The following is a 23,727-nucleotide window of genomic DNA, read 5'->3' as shown; positions in this document are numbered from 1 at the left end:
AAATGCACATTCACGTTTTAGTGATAAAAATTCAAGTACTCAGGATTAGAAGATCAATAGAAACAGCAAATGAATACGACAAAATGGAGCAAAGAAACAGTGCAAGAGAATAAATCAAATATATGGAATTTTAAATATGGCTTTCTCTGACGCAAGAATGAATGGAATCACCTTTATGCGATATCATTTTTTTAATATATCATTTTATAGCTACTTTATTAAAAGAGTTATTTTTAAATAAATTTAAGTTCATTATCTGAAGGGTCGTGCTATACAATATAATTGTATTTATGTATTTATTTTTGTTAAATAGGCAAAATCCCTCTTGTGCAATTGTGCTGCTTCTCAAGAGAAAACCCAATTTTACCTAACTGCTATACATATGATGAAACCAAGATGGATCTCACTTCCTGTTTTTCAAAAAATAAAACTTTCATCCTTGTGCCCGGTTGGCTTGAATTTCCACTGATCAACCAAACCAATTGGGCATGGGTAAGTTTATTGTTATTTATATTATTTTATCTTGAGAACAGATATCCGAATAACAATTTCTTCTGTTTTTCTTAAAATTTTGTATTATTTATGTTACAAAATTTATATTTTATTGAAACCTGAAGTGTGTTATTAATAGTGCATATTGTACTTGTGTTAAAATAAGATCATAACCTTTATAATTTAGTGTTAAAAACTCGATACTTTATTAAGTAGGAGAAAAATGCATTGTGATGCATTAATTTTCTTGCGCATGAGCAGTTCTTACTGATTAATGTTGTTATTTTCAAATATCAAGAAAGGTGATGGCTAAGTAATAATGAAACAATCTGCTGTGACTTTAAATTTATACCACGCTTAAAATCCGTTAAATTATGCTATAACACTTTAATTCGAAATTTCTTCGAATTAAATTTCCAATGAAATTCGTATCGTTTGGTTGCAATTTTTACATGTGTAATTATTACATGTGCAAAACCTATCGTGTCAGTAAAACACAACATAAAACAGATCCGATAAGCTATATTTAACAAAATATCATACATGCTGATCGTATAGTTGTAAAATTAATGAAAAGTTGTAAAATAATCATCATATCATCTAATAATAATCAATTTCAATATTCCGAAACTGATAATGTGTAATTATCAGTTTCGGAATATAACAATCAGATAATAAATAAATAACTAGTAATGGTAATAATAAACGCTGACTCATTGACCAGCTTAATGTACGATCCAGATTTGATTCTTGGTCTAAAGCAGATAGTCAAACAAAGACGCCTTCATTTATTTATTCGTATGGGGATTCCCACCTCCTTTCTCCCCATCCCTTAGGACGGGTTTCAGCCTCCTAATGAGGAATTAAGTATATATTGTATATTTTATGGCTGTAGATGCGTGTGTGCTCACGGGAACGATTTGCCTGTTATGAGGGACGAACAACCCGATTTTTTGGGGGATAAATCCCTCTAAGCCTCATTTCCCATACACCAAAACTTATGACAATCCTAACACGGAGAATTGAATCTAACGTGGAAGAATTTGTTTGAGAAGTTCAGTTTGGTTTCAGGAAGGGTAAAGGAACAAGCGATGCGATTGGAATGTTAAGAATAGAAAGTGAAAGAAGTTTGGAAAAGAATAAAGAAATAAATATCTGTTATATAGATTTTGAAAACGTTTTGTACTTTGTAAAATGGGCTAAGATAATAGAAGTAATGGAAAAGATTGGTATACATTGAAAAGATAAAAGATTAATTATTTCGCTATATATCGGACAAACAGCTATTATAAGAGATGTATATGTTACAACAGAACCAGGTACCATTGAACGAGGAGTAGGACAAGACCGTGCTTTTTCACCAATTTTGTTCAATGTGTACTCCCAAGCAATGTTCAAAGAAGCATTGGAAAATGCAAAAAGAAAGAATAAAGAAGGGAAGTAGACAGATATGTGCAATGCGAAACGCAGACGATAAGGCATTATTATCAAAAGTGACATAAAAGGAAGAATAGCGATTGGAAGAGATGCATTTAATAGAAAATGGAATTTATTCAGAAGTGAAATGGATAGAAATCTAAAGAAAACACTAATAAAATGTTATGTGTGAAGTGTTATCCTATGTGCAGCTGAAACCTTGAAACATTGAGGAAAGAAGAAATTAAAATTTTGAAAAGCGATGTTTTTTTGAGAAATGTTTGAAAAGCAAAAGTTTGGAAAGCGAAATTCGAGACGTGGATTTAGAGAAGGATGGAAAAAATAAAATGGACAGATTAAAATAAATAATGAAGACGTTTTAAAAAGAGTAGAGGAAGAAATGAATCTGTTAAAAAGGATAACAAGAAGAAAGGAAAACTTGAACATATTCTAAGAGGAAATGGAATAATCACAGATGCCATTGACGGAAAAATAGAAAGAAAAACCCAGAGGAAGAGTAAGGAATACAATATTAGATGCATGCTGAATGGAGACAGATAGACAACCTTGAAAGAGAAGTCTTAGAACATAAACAAGAGGAAGGAAAGTTTTGCAACAAAAAGGAAGAACCTGCTTAATTACCGGATACTTCAGAAGAAGAAATCCCTGTACCTCCGTATGAGACCGACTAACTCACCTTCAGGCGAAAGTAACCAGATAAAATTCTTCGCGTCATTGACTGGGAACGAACTCAGGTCGTTCCGACCAAAGAGCTTCGTATATACCAATTGAGCTATGGAGGATCGAAAATTTCGCTCCTAGCAACTAAAACAAGCAGATACGAATACAGTGGATAGAGAATCACCAACACTTGGTTAGTGAGAAAAAAAAAGTTTTCACCTGTGGCTCCTCGTTGTTTCGTTTCACCTTATTTCACACTGACGATTTAGTCAACGTAATACGAATGCATTATGCACCACTGTAGCTATAATAGTAGGGGGAACACCTAAGGCTGGTGTGGAGTGCTGGCACTTATTGTAACGATATACGAACGACGCTGCCTACCTGGTACAGACAAAGTAGCTTCACTTCTCCAGTCAAATTATCTGTCTGGTAGCGGACACTTCCAGGAAGATAAAGTTCAATGTTCCATGTGATCTAGATCGTTTATAGAAACAATTCTCGAAAGCCCTGTCATTTGACGAATAATTCGATGCTGGTGTATCGGTGAATGAAGATGATCTTCACATACTTTAGTATCTTGCTCATTCACCGGATTTTACTTAACTGAACATGTGTGAAATAAAGTAAATCGAGTCGTCTGAATCTAAACTTGAGATGTCAAGTTGTGTGGATGGTCCTAATTTTCTCTGAATATCTTCTGTAAATTATGCAATCAATTTACAATTTATTTAGAATATTTTTATATACTCTGAATGAAAGATATAGAGTGAGATATCGTACAACCATCAGTTCTTGTTCTTATTTTTCTGAAAGCAATAATGTTAGACTGTGAAAAGTTTGTTACAATGCATTGACTTGTTTTTTTGCATTTCCAACACAAACAAACATGTTGCCCTCCTTCTCCTCCTCCTCCTCATCATCTACAATACAGTTATTTTACCTTAAGTTGATAATCTAGCCATTACCACAATGCAAACGCATTGCAAATACCATTCTGTCTGTCGAAATCCGTTACAGAGACTAATCCTAATTTAAAATGTTTTTTTAAATCTCTTTTTTGGATTATTTGGAAGAAATAACGAGTGTGGGGTTTCAGTGGATATACTTTGGCTTGCGAAGATATTCAAAGTCCTTAATATTTCCACGGCAATGACATTTGTTCTGTTAATAAATGTTTATTGTTCCACTGAAACTACTAATAGAATCACGTTCTCTTTTACAGCTTCTCAAGAATGCCTTAATTAGCGAATATGACTGCAGTGTTATCATAGTCATTTACTATACAACAATTCTACCTTATAACGAAGCTGCTGTTGCTATCAGAACACATGCTAAAAATGTTGGTGCATTTATTAAAAGGGCCGTGGTGAGTAGGATTTCTAAATCTGTTTAACAATAATTGATCATCTTCTGTTAAAGTATTAATTTACTGTTCAGTTTGAATTTTACATGAATTATTATTAATGCTTGGAGTTTACTGTTAAAGAGGTGGTCATTATATATATATATATTTTTTTTTTTAAATTAATTAAAAAAAAAATTAAGAATTGAATAACATAAACCGCAAAAAAAGGAGAAAGCTTTAATAATAACACGACTAGTTTTTGCTTTTTTACAGCCTTCTTTATCAAAGAAAATGTTTTTATCAAAGAAAAGATAAAAATACATTAAACATTGAAGATAATACAACTGTTAACAACACAAGAAAGTCACTCTACATATTTAACGTGAAAACGTTGTAGTTAACGTATTCAAAGCTGTTCCTTCGTTGTCCACATTGTTGGGTGAGTGCATGCGTATAGCATCTCGTGAGCGTCACTATGTGATCAAAGCAGAATGACAGTCTGGGAAGTTATAGCGTAAATCATTATTTAAATACAGAGGGTTGAGGATGATTTCTCTAGATTCTTCAATTTTTCTCTCCAATTCGTCATGGCAACGGAAAATGTTGTTAGATCTATCCCAAATATGACTATGGTTTTCATCATCAGAATCGGCCGAAAAAAAGGATATGGCTGGATAAAGCACTGGCACGTGTTCTCTTGTAGGCGATGTCCCTCCTGTGCTGCTCCTCCATACGCAATTCAATTGACTTATCCGTCTGGACAAAATAGGGAATATCGCATTCACACCATATCTTATACACACCGAGATATTTTAGATTGTGATGGCTAGGCTTTGGAAATATATATATATATATATATATATATATATATATATATATATATATATATATATATATATATATATATATATATATATATATATATATATATATATATATATATATATATATAAAGTATACTTCCAAGCTTTGACTATTATTCACGATATTTACTTATTGAGTCTGATACGATTAATTAAGAATTACATTTTATCTGCTATTTAAAACATGTTCTTACTCTTCGTGCAATGAACATGTAATTCATAGGTCTGTGTCGTACTGTTTCATTTGTCAAGTGTTTTCTGCACCTCTTCTGGAATTCTAATCATCATCATATCTGCAAACATAGTTTGTTCTTTTTTGGTGATTATCTAGGGCACCGTTCATCCTCAGAACAGCGAATGAGATAAGGTTCTTGCTTGTCACAGTTTATTATTACGTATAAACAACTCGAAATTTAGACTTCACATATTGCTTAGAATTGACATACATATTGTTGATAATAACAATAATGTTATTCCTGTATAGTTAAATGTTACATACCATTTCTCTCCTGGACTAGCAGAGAAGCGCTGATTAATTCAATAGGCAAATCATCAGATTAATCAGATTTCCCATTCTTCATCATTCGTTATGCTTCCCCAACTTCTGAGAGACCTATTATCACTTTCTCATCCTTATATTTATTCCAGTTTATTTCACTAGGACTTTCATCTTTGTTTAAGAGATCTCTGGCATAATGTTTTCACATCTTGCTAATCACACAATATCTTCTTCATCTATTCATAATCAGTCCACGTGACATTTATTCTTCCGATTAATCTCACCCTCCAACTTTTATGCTTAACATCAATCCATCCTCTTTTTCTTTCTTTCCCTCTTTATGTAATTAATTTTTTCATGGCCTCTTTCTCTAATTATAAACAATTCTATACTATTATTTAAATTAAGGGGATATTAAATCCCACATTCTTTTAAAACCGAATGAGAAACTCAAATATCGAAATCAAAGAGTGTCATGCCGAATATAGTAACCATAAAATATCGGCGACTACCAGCGTACACTAAAGCACGCAGTTCAAGTACGTAGTAGAAACTAGGGCAACTCGTAGCAAAGGTGGAGAAAGTTCTGATCGCTATTCTTAGTATTTCACATAATGTAAAATCCACCTCCTAGGAGATGTACGATATTATACATTATGGTGGGGAGGTTACTACCCAGACCGGTTTCGATCTTTATTGAGATCCCATCATTGAGTATCTAGACCAAATATAATACTCACTTTATGGGTATAGCGAAAAAAACTTATATACTCTGCTACACGAGTTGTCAAAAAGGTGCACCCATAAAGTATTTAAAATATAAAGAGCCGATAGGCTTCATTTTAAATTTAAAAATTTAATTAAATTTAAAAATTTTTAAATTTAAGTAATGTTTACATCGCCGAAATGAAGCATATTGGCTCTTTATATTTTAAAAATTCTATGATAATTTGATTCCATCTTTATCACCTTACAAAACATTTTATATTTTTACTTCACTGATTGTTTAACTCTCTCTTTTCAATTATTACAGAAAAGAAAATATGTTTCTTTTCTGTAATATCGCCATAGTATAACCGGCCATCATCATTATCATCATCAAATTCCTGTCATGTGCCTCCAGAAGGTGTAAAGGATTTTATGATATATGAAAAGTAATAGCATTTCTAACTTCCAATCGATAGTTTTTCTGTAAATTAATCTGTCTATATCAATCCGCTTAGATCTTAGTCTTCGTGTGAGTGGTTTTCATGCAGATTCGCATGAAAACCACTGTAACTTCAATTTACTGAGATTTTCTCTGCTAAAACATTTCTGAATGCTAACAATGTCAAGGTCTTTCCTCATATACTTATTTTTAATATGGTATAATACATATAATATAATAATAATTTATTTCTATCTGTTCATTCCCTTAATCGTTCTCAAAAATTTCGCACCCGTGGTCTCATCTCTGATGAAGTGTTTTATTTTTAACATAGCTCCTAGATCCATAAGTTGAAATTGGTTTGAATACCGTCTTGTTTATAGGTAACGTAATGCTTTGATTAATATCTTTGTTATTCTATAAAAAGGAATTATGCTGAGGATCTGCTTTGCTAATTTTGTTGCCTATTTCCATAGATTTTCCATATGTAATTTGCCATATTCACGAAACACTGCGCCGGAGTGACAAATGTCTTTTCTGTTCTATAGGTTCTCCATTAAGGATACATTTGATGTTTTCAATTTTACAGCGTATGTTCATTGTTTTTGTGTTTTCATTGCTACGTTTCATACCCAGTTATTGCAGTAGTTATTAGATTTGGTCAGAGAAACTCTCAGACCTGTACTGGATTTATTTACAAGTATAACATCATCTATATAAAATAAAGAGCTGAGATGGACACCTTCAAGGTTGATGTCAGCTATAGTATTTCATTACTTCATTACTTTATTATGAAGTAATGAAATACTATAGTATTTCATTACTTCATAATGGAATCCATATACGAGGTATGGCTATTAATTCGCCGAGAATTATCTTGAAGGTTCTAGAAGCAGTTGAGATAAACATTGTTCGCTGTCGCTCATAGTAAGTCTGTAGACAGTTATAAAAGGAACACGTGTGAAGTGGCTTTGCCGGAATAATGTCTAACATTAAACTCGAGCATCGCATTAATCTGAAAGTCCTTGTGAAATTGAGAATATCATCATATGTGAAGAGACCTGGATTTTCCAGCACGATCCAAGAACAAAGAGACAATCGATGAACAGGAAAACTCCCACGTCACCGAGAATAAAAAAAAAGAAAGAATAACATGTCAAAACTGAAGGCAACACCGATGGGTTTTTTTAAATATCAGCGGCGTGGTAATGGTTGAATGGGTTCCAGAGGGTCGGACAAGTAACCAACATTATTACCTTGAGGTTCTGACCAAGCTGAGATAACGAGTGAGGAAGAAGAGACCCGATCTGTGGAAGAAAAACGCCTTGGATTCTCAATCAGGTCAACGCTCCAGCCCGCAATGCTGTAAAGCAGTATCTGGCTGATAAGAAGACTCCAGTGTTGCACCATCCACCTTACTCTCCGGACTTCGCTCCATGCGAGTGAGATGTAAGTTAAGTTGTACAACTGAATAATAAACCACATTTTTGCAACCAGTCTAGTTATTTAATAGCCTCAGCTCGTAGATGATGAATAACAAAGGAAATAATGTACATCCTATATCACACCTGAATTAACATCAAACCATCTTCCTGTACCCCTTCAATTCTAACGGCTGACTTAGAACTCAAATAGAGACAATAGAGACTAAATAATGTTTAATATAATGTCCCATTTACACCATACAACTATAGCGTGTTGGATAGCATCTCCTTTTATGCCTCTTCAATATCTATGAAACTTAAATACAGATGTTCGTTACATTCCCAATGTCTCAAATATTTATCTTAAAGTGAAAATCTGATTCTGTCAAACTTCTCATTGTCCTGAATCCAGTTTGCTTTTCATCAAGCTTCTCATCCAAAATCCTACCTAATCGTTTCTCAAGTTTATTTGCGCAAATCTTAGGAGCACCCAGTAGGGAAATACCTTTCTAATTCTTACAGTCAGTTCCATTTCCCTCTTTTATTGATGACTACCATGAGAGTTCTACTCCAATCATCTGGAATTCGACCATCTTTCTAGACTTTCTGAATTATGCAAGTGCAACCACTGTAAAACTTTCATACCTCCATTTTCAGCGTTTCTGGTCGAATATCATCATCTACTCTAGCTGCACATTTCACGTTTTTGATGTATTCCTGATTGTATGCCTGTTGAGTGTTTTTTACTACCGTTATGTCATTGCATATTTCATTTGAAATCTTTCGAAGTCTTATTGTAATTATAATAATAGCTATTCAGCGTCAAGGGTATTGAAGAGGCTCGCAAAGTACATAAATTGAAACTGTAAATTTATACTGAAACAGCACGGTTATATTAATACTAGAAAATGCAATAAAATCAGCATTGGATATTAATATTGGACAGTAACAAACATAGATGGGCATGGATGTTTCTGGTTCTCTTTAGGTAGGAAAAAATCACTCACTGTGAGAAAACAGCACTGAATGCTGGAGGCATAAAATGGCTTGTTTTCCGTACCGGGTTTGGTACTGTGTTTAGCCTAGACAGGGTTTTCTGACGATGGAAAAATAAATAAAAAAAGAAAAGAAATGCACAGATTTCATCTACGCAATTCTCTTCCACAAAATAGTTATTCACTGAGGTCTCCATCTCCATCATTTCCAGAATATGAGGTGCAATCATAATAACGAGTATCATAATAATCTAATAATCTAATAATAATAATAATAATCTAATAATAATCATAATAATCTAATAATAACGAGTATATTATTTTACCGTATGTCTATATTCGTTAGTAAACTTTTCTGCGTTGCTTTCCTGTGCTAAAAATTCAAGATTCGTCGAAAATTAAAACATTACTTGATCAACTAAATAAAGTTGAAAAATAATTGGAAATTTTTCTTTAAGACAGCAAGTTCTTATTGTTATATTACAAAATTAATGTAATTGGATTGCAGTTAACGATTACCATATATATAAGTGCTACTGTTTTTTGGATTTTAGTGACTGTAAAAAAAAGCCCTGAAGAAGGTTATCTGTAAATCCTCTGTGTTCCATCTGTTTCAAATTGTTAACGTGATTATTACTGTATGTGTTTTGTTGACTATTTGTGTTTTTCTTATTTTTCTTATATTGTAGTTCTTTTCTGGCTATCAATGATTACGACAAGATAAATTTTTCATATATAGGACTCTGGTATAATTATTCTCAAATACCTGCATATTATTGGACATAGTCTAGGAGCTCATCTTGGAGGAATGGCTGCAGCTGCGTACAAAAACGCAAGTGTGAACAGTACAATACCACACATCACAGGTGAGTGATTTCTGTTTTCCATTGTAATTCTCAGTATTTGATAATAATAATAGTACAATGATTGAAATGTGAATAGTCATGCCGATCTAGTCTTAATGGGACTCTTGATGAGTAGATTAGTCATTATCTATCCCCCCCCCTTCCAGAGAGCAAACAACAAAATGAAAGCTGAGACTTGGAATAGTTTATATATCATTTAATGGAAAGAAGGCAATGAAAATAACAGATAAGGCTTACGCCACATTTATGAATTATTAGCAAATGGCAAACTTCTGTTGCTATCTGGTTTGCTAGAACCATGGGAAGTCTACTATTTACGATTCCACGGTTGAGAATTGTGTAATTCTATTCAAAGAGAGGAATATCTCGGGTGCAGACAATAATTAAGCACTCCGTCTACAGAAGGGAGACATATATATTAATCCCGATTGCCACAGTTATTTATCTTGTATTCACATAATGCGTAATTATGTGAATTAATGTACCATTTTCCCTATTCTGTCCGTTTTGTATTATTATGTGTAAACGTGATTTTGATCTCATTACTCTTAAACCTCATCCAACCAAATAATAATAAGCAATATTCCAGGTAAAAAAAAAAAAAAAAAAAAAAAAAAATATATATATATATATATATATATATATCAGGATTTACCAAAATTTAAATAACCGAGGTCTTTATTCAGTATAGCTCTTGCTGTTATTTCCCTATATTCGAGCATATATGTCAGAATATCACTCGGCCTATCTAGACGAGTGACTAGCGTATCCGTTCTTTACTCAAAAGGCTGCCGTTTCGAATCCCGCCGAGGGCATGAATGTTTATGATTTTCTGTGAAAATGCTAGCGGTAGTGATGACGATGTAGTTTCGGTTCGTTATAGTTGGTGAATTGGGTGGTGGAGACAGAGAGTGGTAGATCAGGCCCTCTCTCGATGAGTCTTTGAAACCCTGGAGGTGTTGATTAATAATAATAATATTTAATTAGGTGCTGAATTAAATACGTGGATTTGCACTATCAGTGCAAATATGATAAAAAAATTCATTTCATTGCTTATTCAATCATTGTAATCTTTTTTCCTTGCATTTCTTAATTTTTATGTAGGCAAAATAACCAGTTCAACAATGTTCTATCTGAAGGACAATATAGTGTTTAATCCTTTACTTTTTTTTCTCGACATGCAATTTATTTCTGTACATTTTTATCCTCTTTTTTTTAGAAAAAAGGTTTTCTACACTTTTTCTAGACGACTTTTTCTAAGCATTTATTCGACAGTTTTTCGAGTTAGTCGTTCGCTTATACTGGCGTGCGGATTCTTTTTCACGTCGGTTTTTCGTCCCGTAAATTCAATGTAATCGACGCTCGAACTCACACCATTTCAAACGAATAATACACTGTGTAAAGATTAGGGAACTTGAGATTACGGCACTTGCCATCCACCTCTGTTCAGCAGATGCCGCATATAATTAGTGATAGTCTCAGGCCATCTATCTCTGGTTATGGTGTGGATTGATGTTAGCGGATTATTATTTTATTTTATATTATAACAGTGCAAAAGTTTGTGAATAAATTTTTTTACATCTACTGAAGGAAAATATTCGTTTAACCTTGATTCAACCTCTCACCTCAAATGTTCTTTAGGTGCTGCAGAAATGGAAGCTGTAATATCAGTTTCAGCTTATTTCATTTGTAAATGAATTAATGTGGAAAAAAAAATAAAATAAAATTAAGTCTTTCAGTTTGTTGCATCAACAGAGTTTCATGCTAATTACGCTTGTTTACTATGTTAGGTCGTTGCTAATTAAAATTTTAACTGATTATGAAACAAAATATTACTTTAATTAATTAAACTAAACTCATTAAAATCTCCTTAAATAAAATGTCTATTTTTATACACTCCAAGAGATAGTCGATCTTTCACAAGAAGGTTTTTTTCCGTTCCTCATACTCTCATTTTTAATTCCCACACAGTAAACTGAACCATAGAACTGAAGTAATTTCAGGGAATAACATATATTGTCAGGTACCACAAGATAGCAGCAGCTCTTTGCTGTATTCTTCATCGGGATTCTTTTAGGCCACTGATAGCTGGGGTATTCTGTTATGTTAACTAAAGGTGGAGAATGAATAGCCATCGATTTTCAAAGCAGTTTAAGCTAAAATGTTTCCCCACTCTCAGTGGGGAATACAAAGGATTGGTGAATTTTATTGTGAAGATACATATAAACTTTATCAGGACTTTTCAATGGAAGGTAATATATCCTGTGTCCCGTGGAATGGACATTTCCGTTTATAGCACACCAGGAAGATCGGATTAACCACCTAATCATAAGCAGTATTCAAATGTCTGAGATGCTTGTTACTTGACTGGGATAAGGCATTGACCTAACAAAAAGTACAATGTAAGATTCAGAGAGAAAACAATTTGATGGTGTCAATGTCTACATCTATTGCAATTTAAGTAATGCAGATTTTTAATTTGCCTTCAGATATATATAAAAGAAAATTCACACACCTATTTTAAAATAACGAGAGATGACGAAAAATATATTAATTCATACAGTGTAATTGCATTTGTCTCTTTTTAAATTAAGAGATGAATTCAGTTGACCATGCTATTTATTCATGCATTCCTTTAAAGTGTGCGAAAAGTGTCCGCTATTTGTTTTGGGCCTTTTACTTTTATTTCGATGAAATTGTTTTTTTTTAGCTTTATTATGTAAATTGACTTTTCATTGATAAGTATGTAAACGTTTAGTATGTAAATAGACACTGATAACAAAAAATCTAATAACGTGGTGTTCCACAAAACAAAAGTCTGCTGTCACCTTTGAGCCTGATTAGAGTCGTCTCTTCTCCCTCCTTATCTTCACTGCGCAACAGATCTGTGTTTTCCTGCCTTCATGCCTTCTAGACCACTGTTTGTTTCTTTATGCATTACTCTCGAAACCGAGTGTCGGTTTGAATTTCGCAACAGGGTGTATGAATAAAATGCCACTCTTTATTAAGGTAGACTTAGAGTTTATTACTGTTAGGTTGTTTTTCATATATTTATGAAAAGATGTATAATATATACCTTTAGGAATACAAAACATCTTGTTATATTTTTAGGTCTTGATCCTGCTGGACCATGTTTTTGTGATGTAGCAGTTGCATATCGACTGGATCCTACAGATGCAGATTTTATAGACGTTATTTACACAAACCAACCGCCTACTAACTCATGTGAGTAAGCAAACATTTCCCCTTATATTGTGTTTTATGAATCATTGAGTATATCGAGTTTTATGAAATGCAGCACATCTGTGCTATAATATAATAGTTAGGCTAATTCACACTATTCGTGTAATTTCAGAAACCATCTAATCAGACACATTCTTCTCAACCCTCCAGATCCTGAACACATTAGCGAAGTGGGATTGAAACCTTCGGTTAGTGGATCTGTCGACAGGGCCAATCAGGCCTGGAGTATTGTATATATATATATATAATACCAGTTATGTAACAAGGTCAAAGCACCTTGCGGCAACTCGTATATGTAAATATAAGTTCTGCATTACTTCAGTCTTTGTATCACCACCTCTGGGTCTGGCTCCCACTTACGAGACCTCAATATAGCTCGAAAGCGGTCTGGGTAGTGACCCTTCCCATAATACATAGTATTCATAGTATTATACATGTCCTTAAGAATATGTGCATTGTATTATGGGATACTTAGGCAAGTAATTAGAGCTTATGCCACTTTACAACGAGTTTCCACAGACCTGAAAATACTACATACGCAAACTTGGCTTGCTTGCTTGTTTGTTTTCTTGGGAAAAAACCAATTATATAAAATTTCTTGGTATCTTTAACGTATAGTGCACCCAAGGTAAAACAATTTCTACATCTTTCTCTCATCCTGAGATTTTTATTTAATAAGGTCAAAACACCTTGTGGAAACTCTTATAGGCAAATATGAGTTTTGCATTACTTCAACCTTGTTATCACCATCTCTGAGTCTTGCTCCCACTAACGAGACCCCTAAGGGTCGAAACCGGTTGGTAGCAATGCTGGGTGATGGATAGCATTGTTGTAGCCAATTAAGTTCTAACTGAGGCATGGCTGTTGCTGTTATCCCACTGTGATGAAATATGAGTGGTTCTGCTTCGTGGTGGGGTGAGCATGCCTAGAACCAGACACTGAGCATTCTTCTTGGTGACAGGGCGAGCCTGTTACTGGGGGAACAATGCTGAGTTTGATCTTTGAGTTACTCATTGTTGGGTGATCCGAGGGATCTCACGAGTTTTTGGAAAAGTAACACCGCACTTATTACAGGGAAACCAGACTGGGTAGTGACCCTTACCATACTACATATCCTTTAGGATATGTGCCTTGTATTATGGTATACTTATGCAAGTGATTAGAGCTTATGCGACCTTTACAACGCGTTTTCCTCAGACCTGAAAATACTACAGGCACAAACTTGGCGTGCTTGCTTGTTTGCTTTCTTAGGAAAAACGATTAAAACCAAATGTATAAAATTTCTTGGTATTTTTATCGTATAGTACACCCAAGGTAAAACACTTTCTATTTCTACACACACACACACACACACACACACACACACACACACACACACACACACACACACACACACACACACACACACACACACACACACACACACACACACACACACACACACACACACACACACACACACACACACACACACACACACACACACACACACACACACAAAAACCATTGAAGCAATTGGATGTTGCGATTTGTGAAGAACTCTTTCGCGTTTCAACGGATGAGCTCTTTTTCTTTCTGTATTCTCTGGAACCACTCCTTTCTTATGTATTGGTCACTTTCATCATACTCTAAATAGGGAACAAGTGATCCTGGACCTTCAGGTGTAAAGCCACCGCAGAAGATCTTTTTGCTGGGTGTTTAGGAACTTGTTGGGATGTACGGGAGATAAATGTTCTCAGCCGTTGATTTATCAACATAGGGTGCTTGCTATACTTGGACTAACAAATGGCTCAGATCTGAGAATATGACCTTCTTTCACTTCTTAACAGTCCAGTCTTTGTACAGTTTTGCCCACTGAAGCCTTTTTGTCTGCATTGTTAACAGTCGTTTTATTTTTGGTCTGTGAGCAGCCTTCCCTGCTTCCAACAATCTTCGAATGACTGTCATGTCAGAAATATTAATCCCACTAGCTACCAATTTTCTATTTATATCTACAGGAGACCAATCTGGATTCATTTTACTTTTAACTAGTAAACGATCTTTAGTAAGTGTAGTTTTCGCCTTACCTTTTCTGCCTTGAGAAAAGGTACCTTTTTCCCTAACTCTCTTCAAAATCGCATTAAGAATACCGTACCCAAACCAACACCACACTCATTGGCAATTTGTCTTGGATGTGTGCTGAGGAAGAATACAGATATTTGAACGCTTTCTTGGAGATGTGTGCATTTTATAGCTGATAGTGTAAACTTTGTTTACACTATTAAAACACAGAACGCTATTAGTAATAATTGTAAAGACTGTTAATAACGCAGACCTCAACCAAAATAGTGAACTAAAACCAAAGCTGGGAAACTCGTAAACCGAAACCAAAACTATTGTGAACTGAAAGCAAACGAAACCGTTGATGAAAATTTGGCTTATTCGCTTAATTTGTCCGCTACTGTATATTACCAAAGGCAGAACATCCCATGAATTTCTTCCTCTATTTCTCCCCTTCAGAAATGACCTACTCACTAATCTGGAATTCTAAGCATAAAGTTTCGGATTGCTGTTTAAAATAGTGCGTTTTTTGATTGGCGAACTTTGAACATTCTAACGTTGCATAACTAATGCCTTGAACACTGATCACCTTGACATAATTGTGTTGTGGGAAGGACACTTTTCTCATCTTTAATGTTATGAAAACAGAGTGCTGTTTTATTTAGCTTGAATGATTGCACATAACCATCTTTATTAGTTCTGAGATCTCAACAAACAAACAAAAATTAACCTTGTTCTAAATGACTCCTATAGCTTCTCCTAGTATGTAATTAGTTTATATCTGAACGTGAAAATAATAAATAAAAAGTCTCCCCCTTCGTTCAAGACGACTCCATCCTGTACATTTTTAATATAAATGCTAGTTATACAATAATATTTTTTTGTTTTCATTTAAAGGTAATGGATTATTAGATGCACTATACTATCTCGGAATAAATGAAATTGTTGGCCACTGCAATTTCTACGTTAATGGCGGATCGCATCAGCCTGGATGTATGGATTGTAAGTTCTGAGAAAATGTTAAGTAAAAAATAGTTTAAATTGTGTTAAAAATAATAACAATCCAGTTTTTTTAAAAGATTTGTTACTAATTTAGTGTAAACAAAATGCAAAGTACACCTTACTGTTTTTTTTTTTTTTTTTTTTTAATTATTGCATATATGTGTGCAGAGAGAGAGAGAGAGAGAGAGAGAGACATTGAATCATTCATATTGTTTTCAGTTTATCGTGATATAAAAACTAGATGTTGTCAATCGACAGTGTTTCGAAATAAACCTTTGGAATGAATGACATTGACTACATTGAGAGAACACACATAGTTTTCATTTTTGATAAATTATGGATTCTACAACCGTGTTAGAAATATTATTTTAATTTACGGACGTTTATATTAAGTTTGGAGTATACATATATTGGCCAGCATGTGTAGGTTTCCGGTAAATATTGAAGGAAAGGTCACGGATGTTGCTGGTTGGAAAACGGAGGCTCCCTGTTTCACAAGAAACCACAGGATTGGAACTTGGAATGTTAGAAATATGAACCAAGGTAAGCTGGAAATAATAAAGATGGAAATGGAGCGCAAGAAGGTGGATATATTGGGAATAAAAGAACTTAGATGGACAGGAATGGGCCATTTTCAGTCAGGGGACTATATGATGTATTACTCACGACATGAGACAAGTCGAAAAAAAGGAGGAGCTTTCTGACTCGTAAAAAAGATGGATAGGTGTGTGTGTATGTATTGGGTTATAATCGAGTGAGTGACAGAATCATGTCTCTCAGAATGAGTGGACATCCAATGTATATGACCATCATTCAGGTTTATGCACCTACTACAGAGGCATCAGAAGAAGACATTGGAGAATTTATGGAGTTAAAAAGTGACAGATGCAGCACCAAAGCGAGATTTATGGCTACTTATCAGAGATTGGAATCCAAAAGTGGGAGAGACTGAGGAACAAGGAATAACAGATCGTTTTGGTTTAGGTATTCGTAACACTGCAGGGAAGAGACTAGTTACGTTTTTGTGCAGAGAATTCTTTGATTATTGCTAACAGCTGCTTTAAACAGCACAAAAGAAGATTGTACACATGGATATCACCTGATGGACAATACAGAAATCAAATTGACTATATATTTGGAAAAAGAAGATAGAGAAGTGCTATCAAAACTTTTCCAGGTGCAGACTGTGGAACAGACCATGAGTTATTAGTGGCTACGATACATGCATGTGAAACTACGGAAACTGAAAACAGCACAAATGTTGATCAAATATCGTCTTGGAAACATACAAGCTGAATACAATATTAGCATACAGAACAGATTCAACACACTTAATTTGTGTGAAGGAGAACCAGATGAACTATGGGAAGAGATTAAAGATATGATTAAAACAGAAGCAAAGAAGAATATTCCAACAGTTTGTAAGAAGAAGAAGTCCAAATGGCTGTCAGAAGATGCCATTAAAATGCTCAGGAAAGGAGGAAAATGAAGGCCACAGGGAACTTGCAGGAAGTATTTGAATTCCGAGTTTGAACGACAAGCCAGAAGAGTCAAGGAAAAATACTTTAACCAAGAATGCCAACACATAGGCGACCAAAACAAGAAAGGAAAAACAAGAGATCTTTTCAAAAAGATCAGAGTTTAACTACCTATTTAACTTCTATAACGAATACATTTTAAGAATGGCAGGGCTGGAGGAATCTTCAGTTGGAATTAAAATTGGTGAAAAAAATATTAATAATTTGAGGTATGCAGATGATACCACCTTGCTAGCAGAATGTAAAGCATATTTGAAGGAACTTATTATGAGGAAAGTGCTAAATATGGTCTTAAACGTAACCTGAAAAGGGCAAACGTTATGACAACATGTGAACAATGATTTTGAAGTAGATGCGGAGAAAATGGAAGCAGTTAAAAATTTTATGCACCTAGGATCCCGAATTGATAAAGATGGTTATTGTACTGAAGAAGTTAGAAGAAGATTATTACTCGGGAATAAAGCAATGACAAGTTTAAGCAAGATCGTTAAAGATAAAGATATTAGCCGCGCAACGAAAATCAGAATCTTGAAAGCAATGGTATTCCCTGTGGTACTGTATGGATGTGAAAGTTGGACCCTGAGAAAGAGCGAAAGAAGGAAGATAGATGCATTTGAATTTTGGGTTTGGAGACGTCTACTAAGAATACCATGGACTGCAAAGCAAACCAATAAATCAGTGATAGACAGAATAAAGCTAGATTGCTTCCTCGAAGCTATGATCATCAAGCTATAATTGTAATACTTCGGACCTATTATCCGAGCAAATGACAGTCTGGAGAAAATGACGATGCTTGCTAAAGTTGATGGAAGCAGTAGAAGAGGAAAACCAAGAATTAGATAGGTGAATGGAGTTAAAGAAGCTACTGAATTGCATTTGGAGATTCTGAAAGACATGCAGGGACAGATCGGAATGGAGAGTGTACGTTCGTGGAGTCTCCAGGAGTCGGAAACGACTCGATGGAACATAACACACACATTGAAGGAAAGACTGCCAGAAGGAAGAAGTGTCACAAGTTTATCTAGAAACTGAAGTTTTTATAGTTTATCAATCTCAATTGTGAATTGAGATATGCACATGAACTACAACCACCACCCATCACAAAAACTAGGTGACATTCATACACTAAGAAACAGGGCTTTGATGATTTCTCCAATGAACGAGCACTTAAAGATGAATTACAAGTTATCAGTAATACTGTACACCCACAAAGGCGAGACCCTTTGACACTTCTGTGCATGTCAGAAGAAGAAGAATCCATTCCGATAATAGGGTAATCAATCTGTCTTGTGGGATGAGTTTATTATTACGTGTGAGAAAATTAACTTTTCTTTTATTAACATTATAGTTTTTAAAATGGTAATTATTTTGCTTGTATAATATTTGGGAAATTTTACGCATAAAGCTCGTGATTTTGCGTGTTGGTGACCAATTCATACATCCAAGCATGAATTGACTCATTGACTATTCTTGGCAATCTGCCAGCCTTGGTTCTATGAACTGTGGACGTACAATACTTCCTAAAAAATGGCTACAGCCAAAATACTATCAACAAAATTCTTCACAAGACTTCACTTGAAAACAAAAATAAAATAGACTACAATAACACTGTACCGATAAGCATTCCATACATTAAAGTGATATCACATACAATAAACAGAATACTGCAGAAATACAACCTTAAAGCCACCTTTAAACCTCTTGCAAAATTAAAGAATTTCCTCAACTCATCCAAGGATCTACTCCCTTCACTGGCCCACCCCTGGGGTATACGGTATTCATTGCACCTGTAATTTGCCCTATATAGGGAAACAGGGCGCACAATTCCTATAAGAAAAATGGAACATAAACGATACATTAAATATAATAATTATGGTAAAGCTGGCCTTTCTGATCATGCTCTGAACACTTAACCTAGAATTGACTGGCAAGCACTTGTTGTTTACATCACATAGAAACGTAGCACCAATGTAAATTTAAGGAGGCATGTAAAATTCGTATTAATCACCCTAATCTTTACAATAATGATGGTCTACAAATCCCAAGCATATGGAAGGTACATATTCTACCCACATAACCTTTCTCCCTAAGAGTTCTTATAAATAGGACCATTGATAATCCCGGATCTTAATACTAATAAATCAAATGTCATGTTAAATTAGGACATCATTTTGGTGTAATAAAACTATCTATATAAAAGAATGTTTCTCGGATGTGGTCTTAAACAGAATATAGCACGTACGCACGCACGCACGCACACGCGCACGCACACACACACACACACACACACACACACACACACACACACACACACACACACACACACACACACACACACACACACACACACACACACACACACACACACACACACACACACACACACACACACACACACATCGGGAAATTAAAAGAATTATTTATAACACGGTCTTAGAGTGATAAATTTGTCTAAAATGAATGCTGATCGCCGTGTAACACTAAAGGAAAGGGCACACATATTTTTGTTGGAACACTGTATTCCTCCTTCTTTATTTTACAGGGTGTCCCAGAATTCATGCAAGAAGTAATTTTGATAGAAAACACAGGTTTTTAATTAAAAATTGTAATTTCTTATTGATTCATAAAGTATACAGTATAGGGTTATGCATGGAATAGCATATCGGGTAAATGGCTCCACGGCTTTGTTGGCACATACGCACTCTTTTGTCGAAATTTTCCATGACCGTTTTGCATAAATGTGGCTGAATTTCGTCGATACAGCGCTCAATTTCCTCCTTCAAGGCGTGGGTGGTCGTGGGCTTGTTGGCATAAACCTTAGACTTCAAAAAACCCCAAAGAAAAAAGTCCAACGGCGTTAAGTCACATGATCTGGGCGGCCAATCCTGATTACCAAAACGGGAAATTACACGACCAGGAAATGACTTATGCAGTAAGTGAATTGTTTCTCGGGCTGTATGGCATGTGGCACCGTCTTGTTGAAACCACATGTCGTCCACATCCATATCTTGCAATTTAGGCACAAAAAACTGGATTATCATGTAGCGATATCGAGCACCATTAACTGTTATTGCCTTACCAGCCGCATTTTCGAAGATGAATGGACCGATGATGCCTCCAGCCCAAAATCCGCACCAAACAGTGACACGTTGTGGATACATTTGTTTCTCAACAATCACTCGTGGATTTTCTGAACCCCAAATGCGACAATTTTGTCGACTAACGAAGCCATCAAGATGAAAATGAGCCTCATCGATCATTTTGATTTGAAGATGATTTTGTTCAAAAAATAAGCATCCTCCACTTGTTGTTGTTCCATAATCCATTCAACGAACTCTCTTCGCTGTGTGTGGTCATTTTTAATAACCCTGAACTGTCAGCTGTCACGCTGTCTTTTTTTTTTTTTGTCGTTGGCAACATTTTACCGCACAAATGGCGCTAAATTTAAATCTTGCGTGAATTTTGGGACACCCTGTACTACGTATTGAAGAATTTGGACCCACACACTAAACTTAACAATGCTGTTTCTTATTTCCTCTACTGAATTATTCTACAGAAATTGCTTGTAACGATTGCATTATTTTAATTTTTTAATTTTCCTCAATGCTTTGAAATCGTTTTATTGTCGAAATACACTGCATGCAAGCAGTCATTTACAGTAATTCTTTCAGACAAATTTTCATGATTATGTGTGGCAAAACGTTTTTGGCCTTCTTCGTAGAAATTTATACCACTGTCTGTGCAGAAAGTTACCAGGTGTTCACATCTTTTCTGTGAAAAATTAATCACTACATTTTCAATGCGAAAATTCACCTCTAATAGCATACTCGATTTCTTTAGGACTTAACTGCTAGTTGGACAGTGTAACTGCACTTTATATATTCTTAAAATTATTTCGACTGTTGTTTTCTGTTAACTGAAACTAACACTACTGGCTTATCGGGTGGACTGTGCTTTATTCATCTTTATACAATGGACATTGTATTGTACCCTAGAAACCACTGTAGATCATCACATATGATTATGTAATGAAACAAATGGTAAATATGGATGCCAATTTAACTGTTTATTACTTCCTTAAATATTTTTAAAAAGACAAACAATATATGAAGTTATTTATATATTGTTTATAATATATAAACAATATTATAAACATATAATAGTGTTTATATGTTTATAATATTGTTTTAATAATGTTTAAAATAATATATAAACGATATTACTGCTTTCTACTACTTGAAATAACTGAGAATTCATGAACTACCATGAATGTTTTAAAGGATAATATAAAAAATTGCCAGGATATTTACAATTTATAGTTACGATATGCCTGGCGATGTCTGGTGGCAACTTAAATCTTTACAGACATTTGTAAAATTTACTCGATATGGTACGAATGTTGCTCATCGTATAAAATACCTATAAAACGTATTTTATAGTAGATATATAATTTATTAATTTAGTCCCAATACATTTAGTTCGTAAAATGCAAAATTTAAAACTGACATCTGTATTTTATGATACTGTGCAGACAACGTCTCAATAAAATGAAAATTACTTCAAGAATTATCTTTAAAGTTTTAATTTTACTGGAAAACCCATTTACATTTTTCTTTATTCTCTCTTCAGCACCATTGGGAGTATGTGCGTTTGTCATCTGCCTGTGCAGTCATCAGCGTTCGACGGTATTATATTTAGAGTCATTACAGAATAAGCAATGCAACTTCACTGCAGCCGAATGCGCCAACCAAGCCAGTTTTAATGTTAAATCCTGTACATGTGCCAACAGTCCAACTGCAATTATGGGATTTTACTCAGAGGAAAGCTGTCGTGCGTTGGGAACAGGAATACGCAAACTCTATCTCAATACAAAAAGTGCACCTAACTATTGCGATCCTAATGGGTGTTAAACGGTTTACTTGATATCTAATGATGCAGCATTTCATACTGAAATGAAAGTATATATCACTTTCATTCCAGTTTCGTTTTAATAAAGAAATAATATATACGTATACTTGAATACATAGTCTATTTGAATGAATACTATTTGGATAGTTGAAATAATAAAAAAGAGGTATAAAAATCCTTTAACCCTACACTGCATCTCGTTATTATGATATTTCGGCTTTTGATTGTTGCACAATATGTTTTCCATACACAGGAGTTGTTATTTATCATTATTTAGATATGGTTTAAAACTGGGTAAAATAAAATCTTTTACAGTACAGATCAAAATACTCTTTCGAGAATTTTCCTGTGGATTTAAGTTACAAAGTTTTTCACGCCAATTTTTTTTTTTTTTTTTTTCATTCAACGAAATGAAGATACTATTGCCTAAAACTGTTAGGTGTATTCTAAGACCATAAAAGAGAGTATATGTGTGGAATATTGCCCAAGAGTACTGTTTATCGTTTCTTTTCAGCAGATAAAAAGGCGTTAGAAGTGGTATAATGAATGGAAAAAAGCATTCAGCGCGATTTAAAATTATTGATACTAAAAGTATTTCTGAATTTATACAGAGTATACACGATTCATAATTAACCTCTTATTATTTATATAACAGAGATAATTAATACGCAGTAATTTTTCGTTTTAAATAAACAGTGTTGATCTTAAAATTACTAATATTTCATGAATAATTATAAGATCAACACTTTTCGCAGTCTCTATTAAAATATTCTCATACGATTCAAGCAAATATAATAAAAATAGAAAGAAGCGTAGAAAATAAACAATATTAAAATTACATCATTATTTCATAGCGAAATAATTTCTTTTAAAACGTCAATATTTTAAACGTAAGACGTATTGCATTTCAAATTTAATTTGAATTTGAAAGAATTATTGCTTATGAAATGTTATCTCTGAAATGAAATTTAAAGCAAGGGTATTTGGCTTCACTACAGCGATCAATGATATTATTTCACGTGGATTGATGAATAAAACATTCATCATTCTGCTTCTACGTTGATTGTGAATGAAAAGAGAATATTCAGTTATAAAAGATCATGCACTGCATTACGTGAGTGTATTTGTGTGTGTGTGTGTGTGTGTGTGTGTGTGTGTGTGTGTGTGTGTGTGTGTGTGTGTGTGTGTGTGTGTGTGTGTGTGTGTGTGTGTGTGTGTGTGTGTGTGTGTGTGTGTGTGTCTTTCGGACATGCATGTATGTATAT

The 23,727-nt window shown here is 34.3% G+C and overlaps 1 protein-coding gene across 1 annotated transcript; it reads left to right on the top strand.

Moving 5' to 3' along the window:
• Window positions 1–382: 382 nt before the first annotated feature.
• Window positions 383–22,567, top strand: LOC150103382 (lipase member I-like). The gene is made up of 6 exons (XM_090398594.1): window positions 383–492; window positions 3,815–3,958; window positions 9,605–9,731; window positions 12,843–12,956; window positions 15,912–16,016; window positions 22,184–22,567. The coding sequence occupies exons 1-6, from the start codon at window positions 397–399 to the stop codon at window positions 22,462–22,464; spliced, it is 867 nt and encodes a 288-aa protein (XP_090254720.1). The 5' UTR covers window positions 383–396; the 3' UTR covers window positions 22,465–22,567.
• Window positions 22,568–23,727: the final 1,160 nt, after the last annotated feature.

This window comes from Typopeltis vanoorti, chromosome 9 (assembly GCF_054136105.1).
Source record: "Typopeltis vanoorti isolate ZY-2024b chromosome 9, IOZ_Tvanoo_1.0, whole genome shotgun sequence".
Lineage (NCBI taxonomy): Eukaryota > Metazoa > Arthropoda > Arachnida > Uropygi > Thelyphonidae > Typopeltis > Typopeltis vanoorti.
The sequence above is the reverse complement of the archived record's forward strand: the minus strand, read 5'-3'. Positions and strand labels throughout refer to the sequence as shown.